This window comes from Felis catus, chromosome B1, assembly GCF_018350175.1.
Source record: "Felis catus isolate Fca126 chromosome B1, F.catus_Fca126_mat1.0, whole genome shotgun sequence".
Classification (NCBI taxonomy): Eukaryota; Metazoa; Chordata; class Mammalia; order Carnivora; family Felidae; genus Felis; species Felis catus.
This window is the reverse complement of record NC_058371.1, coordinates 151,629,604-151,653,649: the sequence shown is the minus strand read 5'-3', so window position 1 is coordinate 151,653,649 and position 24,046 is coordinate 151,629,604. Positions and strand designations below refer to the sequence as shown.

The following is a 24,046-nucleotide window of genomic DNA, read 5'->3' as shown; positions in this document are numbered from 1 at the left end:
TTTTAGGTTTCATTTCTTCACATCTATGTTCACACATATTTTCTACCCACATCCTCAAATATAGTAATACATCACATCTTTGCTTAAATTAATGTTTGTTCTACATCCTTATGATTATGTTAATATTTTTCATAGAGGAACTCTGTATTTTACTAAGATTTCCTTTCCATTCTTGTAATTGTATTTGGAGCTAATAACTGCCTTATTTTCATCTGCCTAGACTTCTCAGTACCCAAATTTCCCCAGAACAGAATTGTAAATCTCTTCTAATATGGTTTACCACATCAGGGAATCTATTTTCCATTTCCCTCTGGGAATCCTCTGACCTTCAGCTTCTATACATACTGGTTATTTTCTAGACCTGCTAGAAACCTGCCAACTGCACAAATGACATTCTCAGATAGTCCTTCAGCATCATTCTGGAAAATTCTCTGTTTTTTCTTCTTCACTTGACCCATGTATTTCTGTTGTATTAATTTATGTCTATGTGTCTAGGAAAGAGTGCATGAGAGGCAAATATTTCAGATTTTGCATTTCTGAAAATGTTTATATTCTACTTTACTCTTGTTAATTTACTTGCTAATTTATCAGACTTTATTAGTTAGTTAGAGTGAACTTAACAAAGATCACAATCTGAGTGGCTTAAACAACGGGAATTTATTGTCTCACAGTTCTGGAAGTCTGAAGTCCAAGAACAAGGTATTGTCTGGGTTGGTTCCCTCTAAGGTCTATGAGGAAGAATTCATTCCATATTTCTCCCCCAGCTTCTGGTATCTTGTTAGCAATCTTTGGTGTGCTTTGGCTTTGTAGGAGCATTATCCTGATCTCTGCCTTTATTTTCATATAGTTTTCTCCTTGTATGTGTGTGTATGTGTCCAAATTTCCCTTATTTATAAGGACATCAGTCAGATTAGAAACCCATTCTGCTTGTTATGATTTCTTCTCAGTTTAACTAGGTACATTTTAACACTTTTTACAAATAAGATTATGTTCTGAGGTATTAGGGGTTAGGACCTCAACATCTGAATTTTGGGGTGACCCAATTCAATTCATAACGCAGATCATGCAATTTTTGTTTTTAAATAATTTTATCTCAGATAATTGAAGCCATCTTTTTATAATACCCTATATTTTAGTAGTGTTGTGAAAAGTTTAAATCTGTTTTGTTTTCTAAGAACTTGTGTATGTACAGTGTATTTCACTTTCCTTTTCTCCTTTCTGATTTTCTTTTTCCTAGTGTTCTGAAAATTTCCAATGGCCTGTGTTGATGTAGGTTTCCATTATTCTACTAATAAAGTCTTTAAATGAGCTCATTCGATCTGTGTATCAGTCAAAGTTCAACCATAGAAAGAAAACAGTAGGGGAGAGATTTGTGCGCATATACACACACATACATATACATATATGCACACACATACATATGCATATTAGGAGATTTACTCACTGAGGGGCTTGGATAGAGCCCAAATCCACAGTGAAGATAGTCAGGAAAGGAAGGCCATAAACTATCATCTACAGGAGGAATTTCTTCTCTTTCTTGCTAGTTGTGTAAATCCCACCCAGATTATCCAAGATAATCTCTCTTAGTTAAAATCAAGTGATTAGGGGTTTTATTTAGCATTTTCAAAATAGCTTCATGGCAACACCTTGATTAGGGCTTGAATAACCAGGATTGACTGTAGCCTAGACAAACTGAATATCAAAAAAGCTACTGTAATTAGTAAACAGAACTTTCTTGGTTTTGAGGAATTTTTTAGAAATATTTATTCCATAAAGTTCTCCTCAACATTGTTAATTTTATTTCTTCTCTTTTGAAACTCCTATGAGACAGCTATTGGGAACATTTAATTTGATCTCTGCTTTTAAAAAGTTATTTATTTTTATTTATTTTTTAAAGTTTATTTATTTTGAGAGAGGGAGGGAGAGAGAGTGAGAGAGAGAGAGAGAGAGAGAGAGAGAGAGAGAGAATGAGAATGAGAGGGAGGCAGGGAGAGGGGGACAGAATTTTAAGCAGGCTCTGTGCTGTCAGGGTGGAGGCTGCTGCAGGGCTCAATCCCACAGACTGTGAGATCATGACCTGAGCTGAAATCCAGTTGGTCACTCAACCGACTGAGCCGCCCAAGTGCCCCAATCTCTGCTTTAGTAAAAAAATCTTGTTTTCTATCTTTTGACTTTCTGTTATATTCTCTATAGTAGTCTTCTAGTTATATCTTTTACTCTGTTGGTAATTTTAAAAAATTCCTACATTTATTCCACAATATTTTATCACTTCTCTAAATTTTCTTATTGTAGTTCCTCAGGTATAAAAACTTGTCAAATCGCTCTAAGATTATTCTTCCTACATATTATGTATCAATACCAACAGAAATAATATATTTGTGATTCTTATATATAAATACATCTGTAGTTATATATATATATATATATATATATATAGTTATATAGTTATATAGTTATATATTGTTACATTTTTGCCCCTTTTGAGTTTTCTTTTTTCATTTGATTTTTTAAAATTCTATTTGATATAGTTTACTTTTTTCTTTTCTTTTTTTTTAATACAAGCTTTACTATGACTCTCATACTAGAAGATTTTCCTAATCTCAGGATGCTTGGATTTTTGCTGATATTAAAAAGGCACACAAAATAGAGGAAGACATTTATGTTTACAGGTGAAACAATGTCTACTGTTTACTATCCATCATACCTAATAGCTAGGATTCCTATCATCTTGTTAGCAATCCTTCTCCCCACTATGTATTTATTTCTAGTTTATTCCTAAGCTAATGAATTTTCCTAGGAAAAAGAATTCTTCAGACATCTTCCTGCAGGATATTAGCCTGGCTCACAATGTGCTTGAAGCCTCTGGGCAAGAAAACTAGGTCTGTCTTTCCACTATGCAGACTTCTATTTTATCTCTGTGTTCATTGTGTTCTACTTCTGACCTCCAATATGCCTGAGTTCCCAGTTCTGTGTTTCAAGCTTTTTAGAAATAAACTCCCTGCATCCTAATGCTGATGGAGCAATTAACTCTAGATTGTGAGGAGAGAGAGAGGACCATAGTGTACCCACTTCTTATTGTGAAGGTATTTAACCAATTCATCTTTTTTAGGTTCACCTTTTGAGTCTCACATTCAGAAGTCCTTGGATAGCAGTGTTGAGTCTTCCTGGGACTTTGTGACATGAATTTTTGTAAGATTACCACCACTCCTAACTGTATGCACCTAGATTTCAGCTTCTCTACTTTGATAAATCAAGTGCTGATAATCTGTTGCTTTCCTTCCTTAAAACAATGCTACTGATATTACCCATCTATTTCACCTCTTGTATTCTCCTAGACCCTGTGTGTTTAAATACTTTCTCGTAATTTTCTTGTGGGTCTTTAAGAGCTGCCAGAAATAAATATTTGTGTTGAGTTCTCCAAATTTACCCAGGCAAGCCATTTATTTGGGTTGTATTTACTAATACAGTTTCATGAGATTACTACTTGAGTCAGATACTTTCCTAATTGTGCTGCATGTCATTAGCACGTGACATGAAGTCATCTGCTGATAGAGATTGTATGAACTGTTTACCATCTCTGCTGACTCTGTGTTCCCAGATGATTTGGTTAAAGAGCAGTTCTAGGGCTGCAGCAGAACAGTTCCGAGATAGTGTACAGCACTGCCTAACTCTTTTGCAGATATTGATGTAACATGGGTCGTTGAATGGTGTAATTTCCACCGCACAGTTGCTATCGATCTCTTCTAGCGAGTCAATATGTGCTTGGTTTATTCTGAAGTCAGTTAGGCAATTGAAGATGATCAGAGATTTCACAGTCAAATTCTATCCTTTGATCTACTAATAATGTGCAAAAGAGCAATGCTGAATATTCTATAACCTCTTTATTTAACTGTCAGGACTAGTTAAAGGAGTTCTCTGATAAGAATCATAAATCAAAATTAAGATTGGATGGTGTGTTGTCTTCCCTAATGCTGCTACTCCTGCAACAGTAGATTGCACTTAGTGTTAGGAATGAGGCTCTGAATCAAGGCTACAACAAGTATTACAATTCTGACTCTGTCACCTACAGCATGTGGTATTGGGCAATCCTGCTCATCTCTGTAGCTTCAATTTATTCATCTTGTAGAATGTAAATGATAATAATATTGCCTCTTGAGTGGTGAAGATAAATGATGAAATGTTTGTATTATGTGCTTGGAACATGGCAAATCTCAATTTATTATTATTATTATTATTATTATTATTATTAAATGGGAAAAGAGTTCAAAAGTTGGTAACAGGTTGCTGTAGAAAATGTCAACGTTTGGCTGTCATCTGGAGCAATCATTTTTCTGGAAGGACAACTATATTTCTATCTCCTTTGCTGTGGTCTTGTCAAGACTTTCAAATTTCCAAACATTTGCTCTGGTAATATTGGAAATTCTTCACAAAATACGGTGGGAATTGTTTTCAAGTGGATTCTTGAAAGGCAGTAAATGTTTTTGTTTGGAGGGAGTGAAGGAAGGTAGGAAACCTAAAGAAGGAAGAGTGGCATCCCCTATGACTTCTAGTAGCAAATCCATTCTTTGCTGGACTGCAGTCCCTTTAATTTGCAAATGCAAAATTAAACAATAGGGCACACAGCCTAACCATTCTCAGCCAGTTTACCCCTCATGGAGCATGCAAACTATTACTTGTTGTCTCGAGATCATCATACCATATATGTTGCAAATATTCTCCTATGCTCATGTTCTTAAAAACTGTAGCCCAGATTTGTTTTCATTTTTAACGGAAGTAGTGGTTTCGTACAGAGGAAACTAAGGCCGAGAAAAGTTAAATAATAAGGCTTAGTTTTTAAAAATTGCTTTTGGGTTAAGCAAATGGTTTCATATCTGATCTTAATTTATCCTCAATATATATATTTTTTTAATTGGGGAGAAAAAGGAGATAGTAGTTTGCTCTCAGTGCCTTTTGATGTACTCATACCATTTTGCATATGAGGAAAAAAGATTCAGGGAAGGCATGTGTGATAGACTGATGTTTTCCCTGATCCCCAAAGATGTCCATGTTTATTGTGTACATGGAAAACGTTATCTTACAGGGCAAATGGAGTTTGCCAATGTGATTAACTTAGGATCTTGAGATGGGGAGGTTATCCTGGATTATTTGGGTAGGTTCCAATATAAACAAAAGGGCCCTTCTAAATGAAAGAGACAGGCATGAGAGTCATTGTTAAGAGTAATGAAGTGTGAGAAAGACTTGACTATCCATTGCTGGCTCTCAAGAGATATGAAGGTGCTGTGAGCCAAGAAGGCAGGCAGCGTGGAAAAGGCAAAGGAACAAATTCCCCTTAAGCTCCTCCAAAAGGAGTGTCACCTTGCCAATACCGTGGAATACTTTAGTCCAGTGAAATTAATGTTAGACTTCTGATCTCCACAAAAGTCACATTATAGATTACTATTGTTTTCAGGCTTTTAGTTTGTAGTAATTTGTTAGAGCAGCAATAGAAAACTAACATAGCAAATGACTTGCCTGAAACTTTACAAAGACAGGCAGGAGTAACACTTCAAATCTATGGATTGCCAAACTGGTACCTTTATGCCATAATGTAATGTCTCTAAACATGGTTTGAATTATATCGTTTATATATTTATATATGAAAAAAAAGATTAAGGCAAATAAGAGTCCTCTAGCAAACTGTGACACAGTAATATATACGTAACTGGTTTTATCCTGTCGATTTGAAAACACTATTCATCTAGGATAGAGTAGTTCAAGGATGTGATAGATTACACATAATATAACATATAAGAACGTATAGGAACACAGCCCCCAGTTCACGTCAGCCATATTCATGGTTTACGTATGACTGGTTGTAGAAGCTGATTGATTCATTGGGACTAGAAACTCTTGTTTCTTCACTGTTGTGATCTTTGATTTGCTTCCCAATCATCCTCTTCTGTGCCTTACCAACCTCCATTTACTCTGTCCTAGGTTTTCAATGAGGGTTGGGTTGAGGTTTTGTTTTGTATGGAAAAAAAAGTTGGTTGCGTGGAGACTCCATTAATCTTGTGTGAACTTCTTAATTCACCTGCACTTCTGCCCCCTCATCTGCACCCTGCTTCTGCCTCCCTTCTTTCATGAAGTGTCCTAGAAATGAGTGACTCTCTTTGCCAAGGTTAGTGGCTCTGTCTCTGCACTTGATCCGGTCTTCCTTTAGGAACAGCTATTAATCTCCCTGCTCCTTCTGCTGGCATCTTAATATCCTCCCTCTTGTCTATTCTGTTTCTTCTGCTCTCAAACCAGGCACATTTCTCCACATCTCCCAACATAAAAAAACAAAATAAAACAAAAAAACTCTGCCAAATTTTATGATGCCATTCTATAAAATCTCTTCCCTTTATTATGTAATTGTGAAAGAGAATCTACAACCACTTGTCCTACAAATATGTGCTTATGTTTTCTGCACATACTACCTAGACTTGTTTCACAAATAAAGGGGGTCTTGATTCAATGCCAAATTTGCTTTTAGGATAAGAAGGACCCAAACTAGCCATAAGGGTAGTTTATGTAAAAATATACTAGAAGTAAGCATCTGATTGCGAATTCAGTGATTCCCTTGCAGTCTTCACCATGCTTGAAATATTGGCAGCATTTGGCATTATTGATTACAAATTGTTACCACTAATAAACATATTCTTCACCATCTAGACAGTTGTTAAGCTGGAAGATTGTTGTAATCACTGATTTCTTCCAATTCCCAAAGCTCAATATTCAACAATCACCATTCCTATTTTATCAGAAAAACTGTAGACACTGTAAATCTTTATTAGAGACAATTTAAAATGAAAATTATTCACAAAAGGTTGAAGGAGAGGAAATAAAAAAAAAGTAATGCCATTTGGAACAGTAATGCAGGAGCACAAAGAGTTGGTTCTATAGAGTCAAGGAACCCAGTGTACCTGGTTGGAGTCTGTGCTCCATGTCAGTTTTGATCCTGCCACCAGGACCTGAGGAGTTGATGGGACCTTGGAACAGTCTGGTCTAGAACCCAGAAAGAAAAAAAAAAGAGGGTCACTTCTCCCCTACTTTTGTACATCTCCTGATCTCATACTAGTGCCTCTCATTGGCAGAAAGAACCAGAAACCCATTGGCAAAAAGCTTGAAAAATCTAGTTTGTGGGATCCCATCCCCTTCCAGTTACAGAAAAGAACTTAAGTGGTTTGGGGATGTAGGGAAAGCAGAGTCTAGATTGTTTGAAAAACAATTGGGAGAGTAAAAGAAAAGAAGATCCAGTCACTCAGATTTTTAACGAGAAAAATACTACCTTGCACCTCCATCCCAGATAAATACTTCTATAGAATGGCCAGGATCAGAAAGCCAAGCTCCATGATGTAAATTACCCACACATTTACCAGTAGCTACTCAGCATCTAGTCACACTACTTCTTTCAATCACATCACTTTTTTGCCTTCATATTCAAGACTGCGTGCAGTAACAAATGACATCATGATTTTATTTAAAATGATACAATTACTACTTCTGTAAAGACACTGTCTCTCTCTTCCTAAGTGGATAGACACAATGTCCATCAGCCTCCAGATTCAGCTCTGACTGATGTTAATTTTCTTTAAGTTCAGTCAAAATTCCCTCCAAATATTTTGTACCCAAATTGGTAGAAAACTAACACCAACATTAACTATATGAAAATAAAAAAAATAGGGAAGGGGCTGAAAGGGACAATTGGTTAATATAAGATGTTAGTTATTACAGTTCCCATTTCTGAACTGACCATGAAGCCATTGTTGCTATTTGTTGCTTCATTCTTCCATTTGATCTTTGTGTTGTTTTGGCCTCAGTCATTACTCCAGCTGGTTAGAGGTTATTTACTTAGTGGGGTGAAAACCCTTCACTTCTGAAGTCTCTGGTCCTTAGCAACTTTTTGCATAGCAGTAGAGTACTGTAAAAGTGACCATAAGCTGAATTTTTTTTTTAAATTTCATTAAAAAAATTAAAAACTCTAGAAATTTAAATGAAAAAAGTGTTAGGGTCATAGAATGATCATAACTTTTTAAGAAAATGTGTGAACTTGAAAAGCTATGGTTATTTTGTGACTTTTAAATTTTTGTCAGCACGTTGAAAACTCGCTGGTGCTTATAAATGTACAGACAACTGAAAAAATAGTAAAACAAATATGTATTTAGTACACTAATTTAACATATTAGAGTATTGAGGGGTATCTGGGTGGCTCAGTCAGTTGAGTGTCCAACTCTTGATTTCGGTTCAAGTCATGATCCCAGGGTCGTGGGATTGAGCTCTGCTTTGGGCAGCATGGAGTCTGCTTAAGATTCTCTCTCTACCCCACTTGTGCTCTTTCTAAAATAAAAATAATAATAATAATAATAAAAAACATAGAGAGTTTAAGTGTATTATTTCTTTGTAAAATCTTGCCAAGAATAGTTTGAAGAGTGCTTGCCTTCTTCCTATCATGTAACTTACAATATGGAGTAAGCATCTTCTATGCCTTGGTGAATTGTCATACTTCTTTTGGAGTTTGCATCAGCTTCCAAATTTTTTTCCTTTGTACTTTCAATGTTGTGAAATATCTGTGAAAGTCCCTTTAATATTGATCTTCCCCAGGGACACCATCATCTTTTTCATCACTTTCCTCATTTTCATCAATGACATCACATTCACTAGGTTCTGCACATTCAGTCTTCCATGGCGGTGGTGTCGACATTAGCTCTTTCTAATATAATTCCATTTAAGTCTCACTCAAATTTTGCTTCCAACAATAATATTTTCATTACTTTTCTGCACTTTCATCTTTGTTGGACAATTCCCTCTTTTAATTACTTTCTTTTTGTAAGTGGTCTTGTAGGTTTATTCCTGGGACTCAGGGAGACTACATGACTACTCTCTTTCCTATCTGAGCATGAACCGAATAACACAAGCACAGTGACCAATATTCCACAGACCTTTGGAAAAAGTGACATTATTAGCCATTGATCATTATGCACCTGTTATTTACATGGTGATTTGTGGATTTCAGAGCTGGCAGTGAAGATTTTATTATATACACTTATTCAAAGTTAATACACCATAGAACTTGGAATTTGAACTGTGTTGTTGGGATATTGGTACTTAACTAAGCTATAGTGACTGAAATTTGTACATATTGGAGCCATGCAAGTAAAGACTGATTGTTCATATTACTTCCACTTGATGATGGAATGCTGCTGCATTCATATCCCATATGTATAGCTGCTGCATTCATATCCCATATGGATAGCTTTCTGGATCAGATAATACCTAGTTCTTATGAACAGTTCAGTCTGCAGAATTTTAGACTCCCAGCCAGGGCCAAATGGCAAGCCAAAATCTGTTTCTTAAAAGTTTAAGAGTTATTTGCAAAAGATTCACAGTTTTATTCAAAAATCTACAGCTCTGAGATACTGAGACTTGCCAGAGGCTGTCTACAAATCCTTAAAATCTTTCTATTTGCTTTCTCTTCTGCAACTGCACTGGCTGGCATTGTTTCCATATGCTCGTAATCTTAGTTCTGAATTTCATGCTTTTATATCTAGAGAGAAGGGTCAGCTTTCTAAAGATGCTCCCTGCCTCCCATTTTTTCAACTATAATGTCTATGACATAGTGGTATTTATAAAATAAAAATCTGACCATGTAACTCCCCTGCTTAAAATCTGTCAATGTTTTCTTAGAATTTTAGGACAAAACCAAAACTCCTTAGCATAGAAGGTTGCTCATGATATGGCATCCATTTAATGTTCAGCCCCATCTCTTAGACTCAATGATGCATTCATTCTAAACACTTGTGGGTTTCTAAACTCTGACTTTCTTACTCCTGTTCTTTCCACATGGTGCTGTCACTGCTTAAGCCTCCTGCTTTATCTGGAAAACTATTAGTTATTCAACACAATAATCCTAATAATGTATCTTTGGGCATGCCTTTGATGGCTCACCTAGTTAGAATAATGTCTGTCTTCTAATTTTTGAAAGGTTTATAACATCATGTTGTGCCTTATTCCTATTTTTTTGTGTCTTCCACCTCTTTTCCATAGCAGGAAGTATATTTAGTTTTTGTCCCCCAAGGCTTAGTACAACAAAGCTTACATTATTTTGTGAATCTCCTTTCCTTTTGTCTTCTGTGACAGTATTCTCTCTAGTGTCCTCTTGTCTTTAGTAACTGTTATTCATACTTCTAAATTTCTGGATCTTGTGTTGCTCATTGTATTGGTTTGCTCAAGTCCAGTCACAGATCTATTTTTGTTGGTTTATACATTTTTCCTTTTCATGATTGTGTTGTTTAATATGATTATCTCATTTAATCCTCATGACTTTAAATACTATCTTTGAATTGGTAGTTTTCAAATCCGTATCTTCGCTATAAATGCTTTCAAATATCCTAGGTGACATTCACAACTCTTATTTTATGTCTTTATTTTAATGTTCCAAAATAATCATGATAAACAAAAAACCCCATATCATATTTCTCCTCTTACTCTTTTAAGTAATAACATCATCATTCATTTAATTTTTAGAGTCATTCATGCTTAATTTTTTTTTAATTTATATAAATAAATTTCATTCACAACAAAAAATTGAGTATATACTATTTTCTATGCAGTGCGCCAAATTATAGGAATAAAAAGTTAGAAAACAAAAAATACCTACCCTGAAGGGATGAGAAGAGGGGTGGCAAAATGCTATAATGGAGAAATGTTTCTCTGTGAAAGTAATACCCAATATTATTGGGGGGTAAGTGGTCATTGGCATCTTTAGGAAAGAGATACAACTTTAGTCTCACAAGTGGTAAAACAGTATATGCAAAAACAAGAACTTGTATAAAAATATTTACATGGTCTGAACCCCGAAGACCTTTTCAACTGCACTTCTGAAACATCAGTAATAATTTATTATCTGTTTTCTATGAGGACCACAGGTCTTCTGCACCAGCCATCATCATCTTAACTCTTAACTTTTGGCTTTGCACCCTTCTCCTCTATCCTAAATATTTATAGCAGTAACTCAAAAAAAGTATTATACCATTTAATTGCATAAAAATAACTATTAACTCCTATTTTCTGCAAGATAAATACAAATCTTGTACCAGAAATGGAACTTTTTATCTACCCCACTGTACCCTTTTCTTCTCTTATATACCCACTAACAATTATTGAAAAAAAACAAAACATCCAAGGCTTCATTGAGAAGTGCATGGACTTTGGAGTAAACAAAACCTCCTAATAAGTAACCAGTAAAATGTTTATGACCTTGGAGATGCACACCTAGATTTTTGCAGTCTCTCTCTCTTTCTCTCTAACGTATTAATTCTCTCTCCTTATAATTGCTTTTCCCCCACTCTGGGATGTTTCTAGTCTTCTTTAGGGGAATTTTTATTTATCCCTTAAGATTAATTGCATATTTATTAACTATGTCAGTACATTCACTCACCAAAATATGATTGAATTTTTCTTACTTCCTTGAGACAGTTAACTATACTTTCTTCCATACAGTATTTTACTATAAGCATCGTGGCTCTTATAACATTGTCTTACAGTTGTGTGTTCTTATCATGTTATACAGTATTTTAGCTCTTTGGGGCAGAATATTTCTCCTACAGTAATGGCTGACTTATTGTTTATATTCAATAAATATTTCTTGACAAAGAACATAAAGATTTGGCCTAAACTACTTTTATAAATCAACATTTTTCTGTAAAGATTTAGATGTTTTAAAGATATAGCATCCAACTTTATAAAAGTAAAATATGCTTTACAAAACATGCCAAGGAAGAATATGCCTTAAGAGGATGGGCTAACAACCAAGCTAGAGAGTACTATCTAAAATATTTAACCCTTCTGATATACATCTTTTTTTTTTATTTTCTAATTGATATAATGGAAAATGATATATGAGGCACATTAAATTTAGCAAAACAAACAAACAGACAGACAAAATGATGCTCTAGAGCGAAGAGTTTTCCAATTTGCCCTAGGTTATAATGGAGATAGTAGGTTGGGAGGTGGAATGATTCCTCATTCCCACAGGGAGCTAGAGTGGTCAGGAGATTCCATAAATTCTACCTGTCACTTCGAATTGTAGGTGAAAAGTAGAAGCCTGGTTATGGATAGAGCAAGTCCTTATTCCACAACGTTCTCTTCTTCCCCAGGGGTAGATCCATCATAATTTGTTTCATAGGAACACTTGGAGGAGTACTATGAAATTTCTGGTACATTACATACTCACAGCTACTGTCTACTCACACATACCATGGACTTTCCCTTGCACTTGTTTGTATCAAGGACAAATTCTTTAGATGGTCTGAATTCTTATCTGTAACATTTTTCCTGTCAGCAATCTTCACAAGCTGCTTCAACTGAGAAAGATGAGCAAGGATCTCAATGTGAGAACAATCACAGAGACATTTTCCTTGAAGACGTCCATTTTCTAATGTTTCTCTTGACATCTTAGGTCATTTCTCTGAAGAACCATCAATCTGCACAAGTGCAGATTTCCGTGCCTACAATACTGATTTAACTGGGGCAGAGTCATTGCCTATGTTAGATAGTGCTTTTTTTAATCTTAATTTTAAATTCTATATATTACTTATTACTTCAATCAAGTTTCTTGGAATAATATACTCTGACAGTTATCTTCCGAGAAACAGGAGCACTGAATTAAGTTGTACTCTATTATGCATCAACCAGCTCAGAAATAAGTCAAGGAACCAATTAACATCTTATCAGATTTGATTGTAAATAGAACATTACATTCACATAGGAGGAGCCATTCATTCTTAAGTTTAGTAACCTTTTTTTTTGGCTTTATGGGAGGTCATTTATAGCTACAAAGGTAGCTCTATGAATAATTGTGTAGTAGAATATCCATTTTAGCTGAATGGACTCATCAATTTAAGCGGGAAACTGATTTGACTGACATTTTCAGTAACCATTTGTTTTTGGACAAGCTGATTAAATTAATAAAAATTCTATGGCCATATTCTATGAATGTGAATTATAAGAAAGAATGCAATTATTAAGAGAGAGCAACACATTTATTTCTATGAGCAATAATATATTTCAATACATTTTTTATTCATTTTTACTAGCAATAAACGTTCTTAATCAGATTGTAAAGAGGATATTGAATTAGTCAATTATAGAGTAGTGAAAGGCTACAAATGAATGAAAAGAATAGCAAAGCTATCCTGATTATTTGAAAATAGACAAAAATTGCATTGTCTTCCACAATGTGTAATTTCTTGTGTCATTAATTCATTCTATTTCTTTTAACCATTGCCTAATTCAAAAATATTTCATGAACTCCCTGTGCTTGCTAGTACTCTGTTGTTCATTATAGAGCATGAAGTTACTAATAAGAAATATAAATCTATTCAGAAGAATTTCTATTTTGAAGATATACAAATGGTAATACAGTTATGTCCTACCAGCAAAGATATCTTTGCATTGGGAATTAGGAGATGACCTTTCTTTACCACAATTCTAGATCCTTCCTTTTTCAAAGCTTCAAAGACACAAGGATAAAAATGTGCTAATTATTCCTGAGAGTCATAAACATACGTTCTCGGTATAGCAATCCAGTACTAATATGTATCAAGATCTAGGACCACTTGATATAAACCATAGCATGAGCACAGACAAGGATGTTGCTTATTTCTTATTCTTCATATTTTCCTCTTCTCCTGTAGAGGAATTGAACACAGTCTAAATGGGCACAGGAATGTAAGATGTTTCTCTGTGTGTTTGTATTTGTGTGTATGTGTGTGTGCGTGCATGTGTGTGTGTGCAAGAGAGAGACAGGCAACATCTTTTAACACAGTTATCCTTTGTGTGAGTGTGCTGATGTGTCATAATACAAGGACCTTGAGTTGATTCATAATGCAGTTAACTACAGTATTGATAAGCAAATTTCTTATTAAGTAGACTTCCTTTTTAATTCTTCTTACTTGTGTTCTCTTCTTCCTTGAATATCATGGACCATTTTATGCTTACCACTTGTGGAACTCAATATACTGTAGAATTTTTAAAAATTAAATATATATAAAAGTTATTAGTTCTGTTTGTTAAAAAAATGTTTGAGTAATATGCCTAGGTCTTAGGCACTTAAGATACGACCAACTTGCATTCTAGACATGTGAGGTTTATTTCTAGCACTGAGTTAAATTTAGTAATTGTTATTTCCTGGGGTGTTGGTGCAAAATCTCTATGTAGTTCCATTCTCTGGTAAATTTGTTTGAGGTTTGATTAAGCCGTGAGGAATATTCTTGTGCTTTAAAATAAGACATAAGAACTAAAGTTAAATAAGATTTTTCTTGACTTATTTCCTAATATTCACATTTCCAGTTGGCAATTTAGTGTTTAAAAAGGAAAAAGAAGATACACCATTATCTGACTGTACAGTCTCATTGGGGAAAGAAACCAAAAGAGAATAGCAAAACAAAACATTTCAAAATAATATCCCACTGTAAAACACCACCCAGACAAACCAGAAACAACACTTTTCATTGTGGGCCTCAGGCCTACTACTAGAGAACAGTCCTCAGACCTTGATCCAAGTGAGAATTCTTTTTCTGTGGATGGAGAGAAGGGAGAGGAAGACCTGCATTCTTCCTTGAGATTAGAAGACTTCACATAATCTCTACATGAAATTTCTGTCATTGTACTTGAAGATCTGCACTTAGGACAAAAGCATAGCTTTCCCTTGGAAGAAGGGATCACCTCCTCCGAATACTTATGCCCACACCTTCATAACACCACATTTCTTATTCTTGGCACTGGTTCCTTTGTTTCAAATAGGATCAAAGGGACAGGCAGCTCAACATCTCAAGAATGTATATGATTGTCTTTTAGATGTTACCCTGAAAACATCTGAAGCTTATCAGGACATTAGTAAAATTAAGTACACTCCAAGGACACATTAAATATTTGACCAAAAATGTATACTGTGGTCCAACTCCCTTCTCAAATTATGCATAGTTATAGCCAGATTTGCCAGATGTTGCAATGTGAATCTTAAAATAAATTGGTCTATAATATGCAGTTTTAGTAAAATAAAATATGCAAAATTTGTCCTCATTATCTGAAATTTCAATAATATCAAGACTTGTCTTTTAGAGAAAATGAATTCCCTGAGTTAAATATATATGTGTGTGTATGTATGAATGTATGTATGTATGTGTATGTTCCTTTTTGCTTATTTCTTTTTTCTGCTTGTCCTGGCTACATTCCTTATTGAATGAATGATTCTGAAGTCACTTTTTGAGGCACATATTTTTGACCCCCAAAACTATCAAAGACATTATAAGAGGGGAAAAATATAGGCCAATAAGCTGCATGAACATTAATGCTAAACTCCTAAGCAAATATTGCCACTCCAAGTCAAGAATATAAAATTGACTTAACATTAGATAATGAAGATAATTTACTGAATTAACAAAAGTCACATTAATAGTTTAACAATTTTATAGTAAAATATTAGCAAAAGAGGTATAAGAGAGGAATTTTCTTAACATATTGACAGCAATGACAAGAGAAAAACAAATACCACAACAAACACCTTGAGTTAAAGAGTTTTCTTCTGAAATTAAGCTTTTCTTCTGAGTGCAAATTTCTGCTGTCATCACATGTATTCAACATTTAATCATCATTTTTACCTACTATAATAAGGTAACATGAGTAAGTAAATGGTATACATGTTGGAAAGGAAGAAATCAATACGTCATTGTTCATAATTACATGTTTTTTATATGGAGAAAACACAAAAGAGAACACAGACTATTATAGCTTATAAGTGAATTAGCAATTTTCCTAGAAATCAATAATTTTATATGTATACAAACATATAGAATATGAAATTCATAAAAATATACAACTCAAAATATCACAGAGTTTAACTAAGAACAAAACTAAGAAGAGGTTTTATATATTTATATGTACAAGTATAAATCACTATTAGAGGCTAATTCAAAGTGAACCCAAATAATTGAAGGATTATGGCATGGTTTTGAACTGAAAGGTTAGAGACTATGATTGTGTCAATTCTGCCCCAATTTTTTGAATATGTAATGCAATTCTATTCAATATTTTAACAGATGTATGTTGTGTGTGTGTGTGCGTGTGTGTGTAAACCAATGGGTTTATTCTTTTTTTTTTTTAGTGTTTATTTTTGAGAAAGAGAGGGAGAGAGAGGGAGAGGGAGAGGAAGAGAGTGAGCGGGGTAGGGGCAGAGAGAGAGAGAGACAGAACCTGAAGCAGGCTCCAGGCTCTGAATTGTTACCACAGATCCTATCGTGGGGCTCAAACCCAGGAACCTTGAGATCATGATCTGAGCTGAAGTCAGATGCCTAACTGACTGAGGCCACCCAGGGTGTCCCTGATAGGGTTATTCATAAATTTATGTGGCAATGCAAAGGTCAAAGACTAGCCAAGACAACCTTGGAGAAGGAAAAATTTGGAGGACTTATATTACCAGATATCAAGACTTAGAATAAGTTACATGGATTTTAATAGTGTACTATTTCATTTTATCTCCATCTTGAGGTTATTATGTATACCTATATTCCCTAGAATTTAAACTGTAAATCTTCAATCACTTCCCACCTTCAAATAATATATGTCATTATGCCTAATATTGGACACTTAAACCTCATACTTCTAGTTCTGCCCTCTCACTTTTTTGTTCTGTTGTTACCATACATTTCACTATTATGTATGCTATAAATACCACAATGTTTGTTGGTATTTTAATTTTATACACTAATTTTAGAGTGATTAAAATAAGAGATAAGTTTTTAAAATATTTTCCTTTATTTTTACCATGTGCAGAGAATTCAATTTCCTTTTTGTAGATCTAAGCTTCTATGTGGTATCATGTTTCTTTTGACTGAAGAACTTTCTTTAAGATTTATTTTAGGACATGGCTATTGGAAATGTGTTCTCTTAGGTGTTCTCTTTCATGAGCTTGGGCTGTGAGAGGCCTGTGAAAGTCTTATTTCATGAGTATAAACTCTTCCTATTGTGGCTATGGCTTTCAGAGTTTCCATATTCTCATTCTAACTCATACTTAGCAAGTAGCAGTTTGAAAAAAAAAAAAGGCTGTATTTTTTTCACCCTCTTAGGTAATTTTTGGCATGGAGCTCCTTAGGTGTCCGACTCTTGATTTTGGCTCAAGTCATGTCAGGATTGTGAGATGGAGCCCTGCATCAGGCTTTGCCCTGAGAGTGTGGAGCTTGCTTAAGATTCTCTTTCCTTCTCCCTCTGCCCTCTCCTCTGCTCCTGCTCTCTCTTAAAAAAAAAAAATGTTCTGGCATGATTTCCTCTTGTGCACAGCCACAAGTCAGCCAGCCTCAGGCCCTTTCTCACATTTTAGGGTCTTAGATTTCAGGTTACTTACTTGTCCTGTGATCTCAGCACTCTGAAGGCTTCAGAGAGCCTTTTCTTGTTAGTTTTGGAGTGATACTATTTCTAGCAATATACATCCTAGGCAGACTGGGCCTTTTTCTAATGAACAGCAGGAAGATCTTAGAGTGTTTTACATCTGAATGCTTTACCTTCTTCCCAGTTTACTTCTATTGTTTTCTAGTTTGTTATATCTGTTTTTTTTTTCTGACTCCATAAGTTAGAAATTTTGATTTTGCTATTTGTAAATTTTTATTTGTTTAGACCTGAAAAGGAAGTTTGCCATTGTTTACCATTTTGTTTGCTTACTATTATTTTCTTGTATTTCAGACCATCTTTTTGGTTTCATTAAAGCACTTTTAGGGAATGCATTCCTTCTTTTCATGAGTTTGTTGATAATAAATAGGACTATGTTTGGAATACTTTTAATCATTTTTGACATATAGCTGCACTAGTACTCAATCCAGGGTTGGTTTTTTTTCTTCCAGGGACTTTAAAGATTTTCCACTGATTTCTGGCTTTCATTGTTGCATCAAGAAGTTGGATGTAAGCCTACATATTTGTATTTATGGACAGTCTATCTTTTATTTCTGACTCTTTTTACTTATTGTTTTACTTTTTTCCCTGCAGTTATACTACTGTATATGTAGATATGTGTCTTTGTATTTATCCTACTTGCTATAAAGAATATATAAAAGAAATATATAAGAAGTATAATAAGAAATCATGCCTTTACTAATTTGGCAAATTGGTCTCTTTGACCCTATCTCTTTGACTACTCATATCTCTTTGACTATTGCTTTGATTGTGTTTTCATAACTATAATTTTTTAATTTGCCGATTAGTTTTAGGGCTTCCACATGTTTGAGGTCAAGGAAGGTCCTCATCTAGTTTTAAATTTGGGCCCAGTTTTGTACAATACATAGGAGGAAGAATATCACATATCACAAAATAAAGAGACATTCAAAGGAAGGAAAAAATTTATTTCTGTGTTTCCCTTTCTCAGGATGGTAGGTCACTTTCAGGCTAGTGTCTGAGAAATGGAGACAGATTGAGTATTTTCCTTTCTCTGAAACAGGGAAATACATGCTAAGCTAAACTGGGGAGAGATGACTGATTATTCATAGCATAGTGTCATACACCCTGTAGGCTCTCAACAATATAATTGATGATGATGATGATGTGACAGTCATATGTGTACTTCACTTTAGTCCTTGACATTATCGCTTTCATTATTCTGCCTACATGTAACAAAGTAAACTACAAAGTCAGTCAATATAAACTGGAATTTCAGGAGGCAAAAAGATGTCAGATTTCAAAATAATAATTATTTCTTTCTTCTAGATTCCTCCTTTATTCAAAACCACTTTCAGTGACAGCTTTTCTCTTTATTATTCCTTTACAGAAACCATCGCTGATTGCAATGAACTCTGTCTCCAATTTTTGTGACAGGCATCTGAGAATTATGGCACAAGCATTTACCCTCTTGTTCACATCAAACTGTTCCTTCTGTTCTTGGAATAATTCAGAAGATATGATATTTGAGCAATGCATGCTTAAAGGACAAAGGAAATTTTTATTGATGTCAATGGTAGTGACCTCTTGTTTTTGAAAGAAAGGCCTAACCCTTTAGACCATCTCTAAAGCCAATATGGACACTGCTTTAAAGGCAAACAACATGACTCACTCATTGAATTGAGGAATTTCAAAACTCACATGGATACTGAAATTTTACCCCAATTATTTCATATTATGTCTTAGGAAACTAAGTCTTCAAGAAATTACAATTTTCTCAAAGGCACACAGTTTAGTTGCTAGAAATTTTATTCTCTACATGATAATAGATTTATGAATACATCAATTTTACTGACATTCCTTTTCTTCAGCACAAATCAGTTTTGTGTGAAGTTGTTCAGTACAGAAAATATTCTAATTTAGAGGTCGATTTGGGAAAGGGGTAGAAATATATGTTTTCCAGCCTATCGCTGCCAACAGCTTAATGTGTCCAGTGATGGGTATGAGGCAGTCTGGTGTTCTTTCTCACATATTGACTCCTACTCAACCATTTTTCTTAGTGTTTTTCATGGACTTTCCCCAGGGAAATGGAACAATAGATCACAGACCTTGGAAAATTGTTTCTCACTCTTGTCAATTTTCCTGCATGAGTTTTTGAAAGATAAAACAAATCCTTGATAAAACAGTACACATTTTTTCTTTTGCAACTTCAAGCTTTTCATTTAGCACCAGTGTCTCTATTTTCTTTGTAACCCATGTCTTACAGATCGTAGGTTCCTAAATTTTATGGGAAAAAAAGCCAGTCTTATAAACTCCTTCACACTGTGAACTAATAATTCATGATACGAATGTTAGTGATGTTTGTATTTAAAAGACAGACTAGATGAAGAAACTTTTTGTTTAAATAGTAAAATTTCAGATGTTAGTGTCAGAAGGTGTTGGATGATGTATGGATATAATACAGAGCTAAATGGGGTAGAGACTTGTAATTTTTACCTGTCATCACTACTGAAAAATCACCAAAGCTGTTCATTTCAGAGGTGATCATTTGATCATAGACTTGAATAAGTTGCTGTGTTTCAGCTTTCTGTTATATTATTTAAAAAGTTATGATGGCAAACATCATTTGATAGATCAGTTGATAAAATACCCATCACTCCTCTTATCTTTTAAATTTAGCAGACACTAATTTAGAATTGACTAAGTGCCAGGCACTTTTCCAAGTACTTTCCAAATATTAACTGTGTAGTTCTTATTGAAAATAAAGTTTTTTGATATACGTCCTATTATTAACTCCATCACATAGATGAAAAAACTGAGGTTAAATAACGTTCTGGGTCAAACACATGGTAGATGAGTATCATCTTTCAAAGGTTTCTGAAGGCAAATAAGTTCATAATTTAAATACTAAAGCAATTTTACAAAGAAAGAAAAAAAGAAAAAAAAAGGAACTTATCATTATTTGGAAAAGAGATGAGCATAATCCTGTATGGTTTAGTCATTTATTGTGCCAGGACACCTAGAATGAAAAGTGAGTGAGATGATTGGAGTAGCATATTTGGTGAGATATTCACTTTCCCAGTATATTTCAGAAGCATGGAAGCAGATGTTTTCTGAGACTAGAAATTCACTCAGGTATTACAACATAATCTTGGAGTACATGAAGTTCTCATCACTGGGAGTATTTGCATAGATACTATTCTTCTATAATACAAGGGGACATAAAGCCCAAAGGCTGTTTTTGAGGAAATCCTTTTTGAGAGATAAATCACTGACTGTGATCTTGAAGCACCTAATTTCTTTCACAGTCACATCTACTTACTTATGGCAGGTAACCTATTTTTTTTAAGAAACGAACTTTAAGAAACTTTACACTTTAAAAATGGAAAGGTATGAAATAAAATAAAATAAAGACGTTTGATAAGGTTTCTATGATTAGAATTGCCATGCATTTATTTTAATCATAGAAAAGTTATTTTACTAACTGCTTTTGGCATTTTTGGATAAATTCTATTAATTTCTCATCAGAATTTTTGAATTGAAAATATGTCCTTATTTCTCTGTTGTCAGATATTTTAAGAAATAATTTAAGAGGCTAATTAAAGCACTTAAGTAACACTCCTATCACTTAGGAAAAAAATAAGACACTGGCCTTTGGAAGTAGTTGCATTTTCGACACATAAAGTTAACTTTAAATCAAACTGTTTAAATACTTTATTTAATCATCAACATATGCCTGTTTGGTTACATTTTAGCATGATTTTCCTTATCTGATTCTGAAGATTTTTTTCCTTTTAAACTGATAAGAATAGCTAATAGTCTATGAAACAAACTTATGATTACAGTAAAGAAATTCTTATATACTTTTTACCTGGATCACTTGGTGTTTACCTTTCTAACATGGATAAAAACACGTTAATTTGATTTTTACGTAATGAAGTTTATTCAGTATTTATTGAAAATACCATAACTATCCCATAAACACTGCTCTTACAAAGGGAATGACAAAGGGGCTGCTTTGTTGTACTTTGTACAAACTGTTTTTCATTGTCACTAGGGTTGAATTAATAGAAAATGATATGGTAGATACACATATAAATGCCTTACAAAGATTAAATAAATATTAACAATTTATGCATAATTCTTCAGATCATTTTCACTCTGAATGTGTGCTTATTTTTCATTAAAGTAAAATGCAACACAAAAACCTAAAGCCCCAGCTTGTGCCCCTTCTAAGACCTCTATACCTAAAGTAACTTCTCTCCTGTACTTGGATTTGGATGTAGCCTTCAGTTTTTTATATTTGTATATCTAAAAACCCTATATTCTATTGTTTTACAGAGGTTTAAAACCTTTAAATATTTAGTATTGTTTAGCACACACACACACACATATATATATATATATTTATAACTTTCCTATATTTGCTCAACATTGTGATTTAAAAAAATATTTTTTAATGTTTATTTATTTTTGAGAGAGACATAGTATGCACAGGGGAGGGGCAGAGAGAGAGAAACAGAATCAGAAGCAAGCTCCAGGCTCTGAGCTGTCAGCACAGAGCCCAGTGCAGGGCTGGAACTCACAAACCGTGAGATCAATGACCTGAGCTGAAGTCGGATGCTTAATTGACTGGGCCACCTAGGCCCCTGTCAACACTGATTTTTTTTAAAGATTTTATTTTTAAGTTATCTCTACATCTAATGTAGGGTTTGAACTCAGGACCCTGAGATCCAGAGTCACGTGTTTTACTGCTGAGCCAGCCAGATGCACCAGCATTATGAGTTTGATACTTATCCACATTGATGACTATAGTCTTGTCTATTCAATGCAATTCTTTATATTCAAAATTCTATTTTATTATTGAATCATATTTTATTTTTTATTCTGAATAACATATTGTTTCTAGTTTTTTAATTAAAAAATAATTCTAGTGTAATTAATGTACAATGTTGTATTCATTTTAGATGTACACTGTAGTGATTCAGCAATTCTGTATATTACTCAGTGCTCATCAAGATAAGTGTACTTTTAACCCCTTCACTTATTTCACCTATTCCCCAACCCACATCACCTCTGGTAACCATCAGTTTGTTCTCTATAGTTGAAAATCTGTTTTTTCCCCTTTATTTGTTAAATAACACATATAAGTGAAGTCATGGTATTTGTCTCTCTCTGACTGGCTTATTTTACTTAGCATTTTACTCTCTAGATCCATCCATGCTGTTGCAAATGTGAAGATTTAATTCTTTTCTATGGCTGAGTAAAGAAGAAAAGAAGATGTGATATATGAAGAAAAGAAGATGTGAGATATATATATATATATATATATATATATATATATATATATATCCATTCATCCATCAATGGACACATGGACACTTGGGCTGCTTCCATAATTTGGTTGCTATTGATAATGCTGTAATAAAGATAGGGGTGCATGTATCCATTTGAGTTAGTGTTTCATATTCTTTGGGTAAAAACCTTGTATCACAATTATAGGACCATACCCTCATTCTATTCTTAATTTTTTGAGGAATCTCCATGCAGTCCTCAACAGTGGCTGCACCAGTTTGCATTCCCAACAGTGCAAGAGAGTTCCTTTTTCTCCACATCCTCCAAACCCTTATTGTTTCTAGCACTGTTGATTTTAGCTATCCTGACAGGTGTGAGGTGGTATCTCATTGTAGTTTTGATTCTTATTTCCCTGTTGATGCATGATGTTGAGTATCTTTTCATGTGTCTGTTGGGCATCTGTATATCTTCTTTAGAGATATATCTGTGCATGTTTCCCATCCATTTTTCATTGGATTATTTGTTTTTTTGGGTGTTGAGTTTTATAAAGTTCTTTATATATTTTGGATACTAACCTGTTGTCAGATATGTCATTTGAAAATAATATTCTCCCATTCTGTAGGTTCTCTTTTACCTTTGTTGTTTCCTTTGCTGTGCAGAGGTTTTTTGTTTTGATGTAGTTCCAATAGTTTATTTTTACTTTGTTTCCCTTGCCTCAGGAGGCATATCTAGAAAGCTGTTACAGCCAATGTTGGAGAAATTACTGCGTGTGTTCTCCTCTAGGATTTTTATGGTTTCAGTTCTTAACATTTAGGTCCTTAATTCATGAGTTTATTTTTCTGTTTGGTGTAAGAAAGTGGTCCAGTTTCATTATTTTTCATGTAGCTGTCCAGATTTCTCAACATCATTTGTTGAAGAGATTGTCTTTTCCCACTGCATATTCTTGATTCCTTTGTCAAAAATTAATTGGCCATTTAATTGTGGGTTTATTTTGGGGCTTTCCATTATGTCCTAGTGATCTGCATGTCTGTTTTTGTGCCAGTATCATACTGTACTCATTACAACAACTTTGTAATGTAACTTGAAGTCTGGGATTGTAATACATCCAGTTTTGTTTTTCAAGATTTCTTTGGCTATTTGGAGTCTTTCGTGACTCCATACAGATTTTAATTGTTTTTTCTAGTTTGTTGAAAAATGATGGTATTTTGATAGGGATTGCATTAAATCTGTAGAGTGCTTTGAGTAATATGGACATTTGAACAATCTTTGTTCTTCTAATCCATGACCATGGAATGAATCTTTTCATTTATTTGTG

General features: G+C 34.2%; 1 protein-coding gene across 1 annotated transcript in view; it reads left to right on the top strand.

Moving 5' to 3' along the window:
* Nucleotides 1-21,577, top strand: part of LOC123385157 — a 55,249-nt gene extending 33,672 nt beyond the window's left edge. The window contains exons 3-4 of the mRNA XM_045056751.1: nt 17,910-17,967; nt 18,827-21,577. Of these exons, the coding sequence (XP_044912686.1) occupies nt 17,910-17,967; nt 18,827-19,033 (265 nt within the window). The 3' untranslated portion in view covers nt 19,034-21,577. The remainder of the gene's footprint in view (nt 1-17,909; nt 17,968-18,826) is intronic.
* Nucleotides 21,578-24,046: the final 2,469 nt, after the last annotated feature.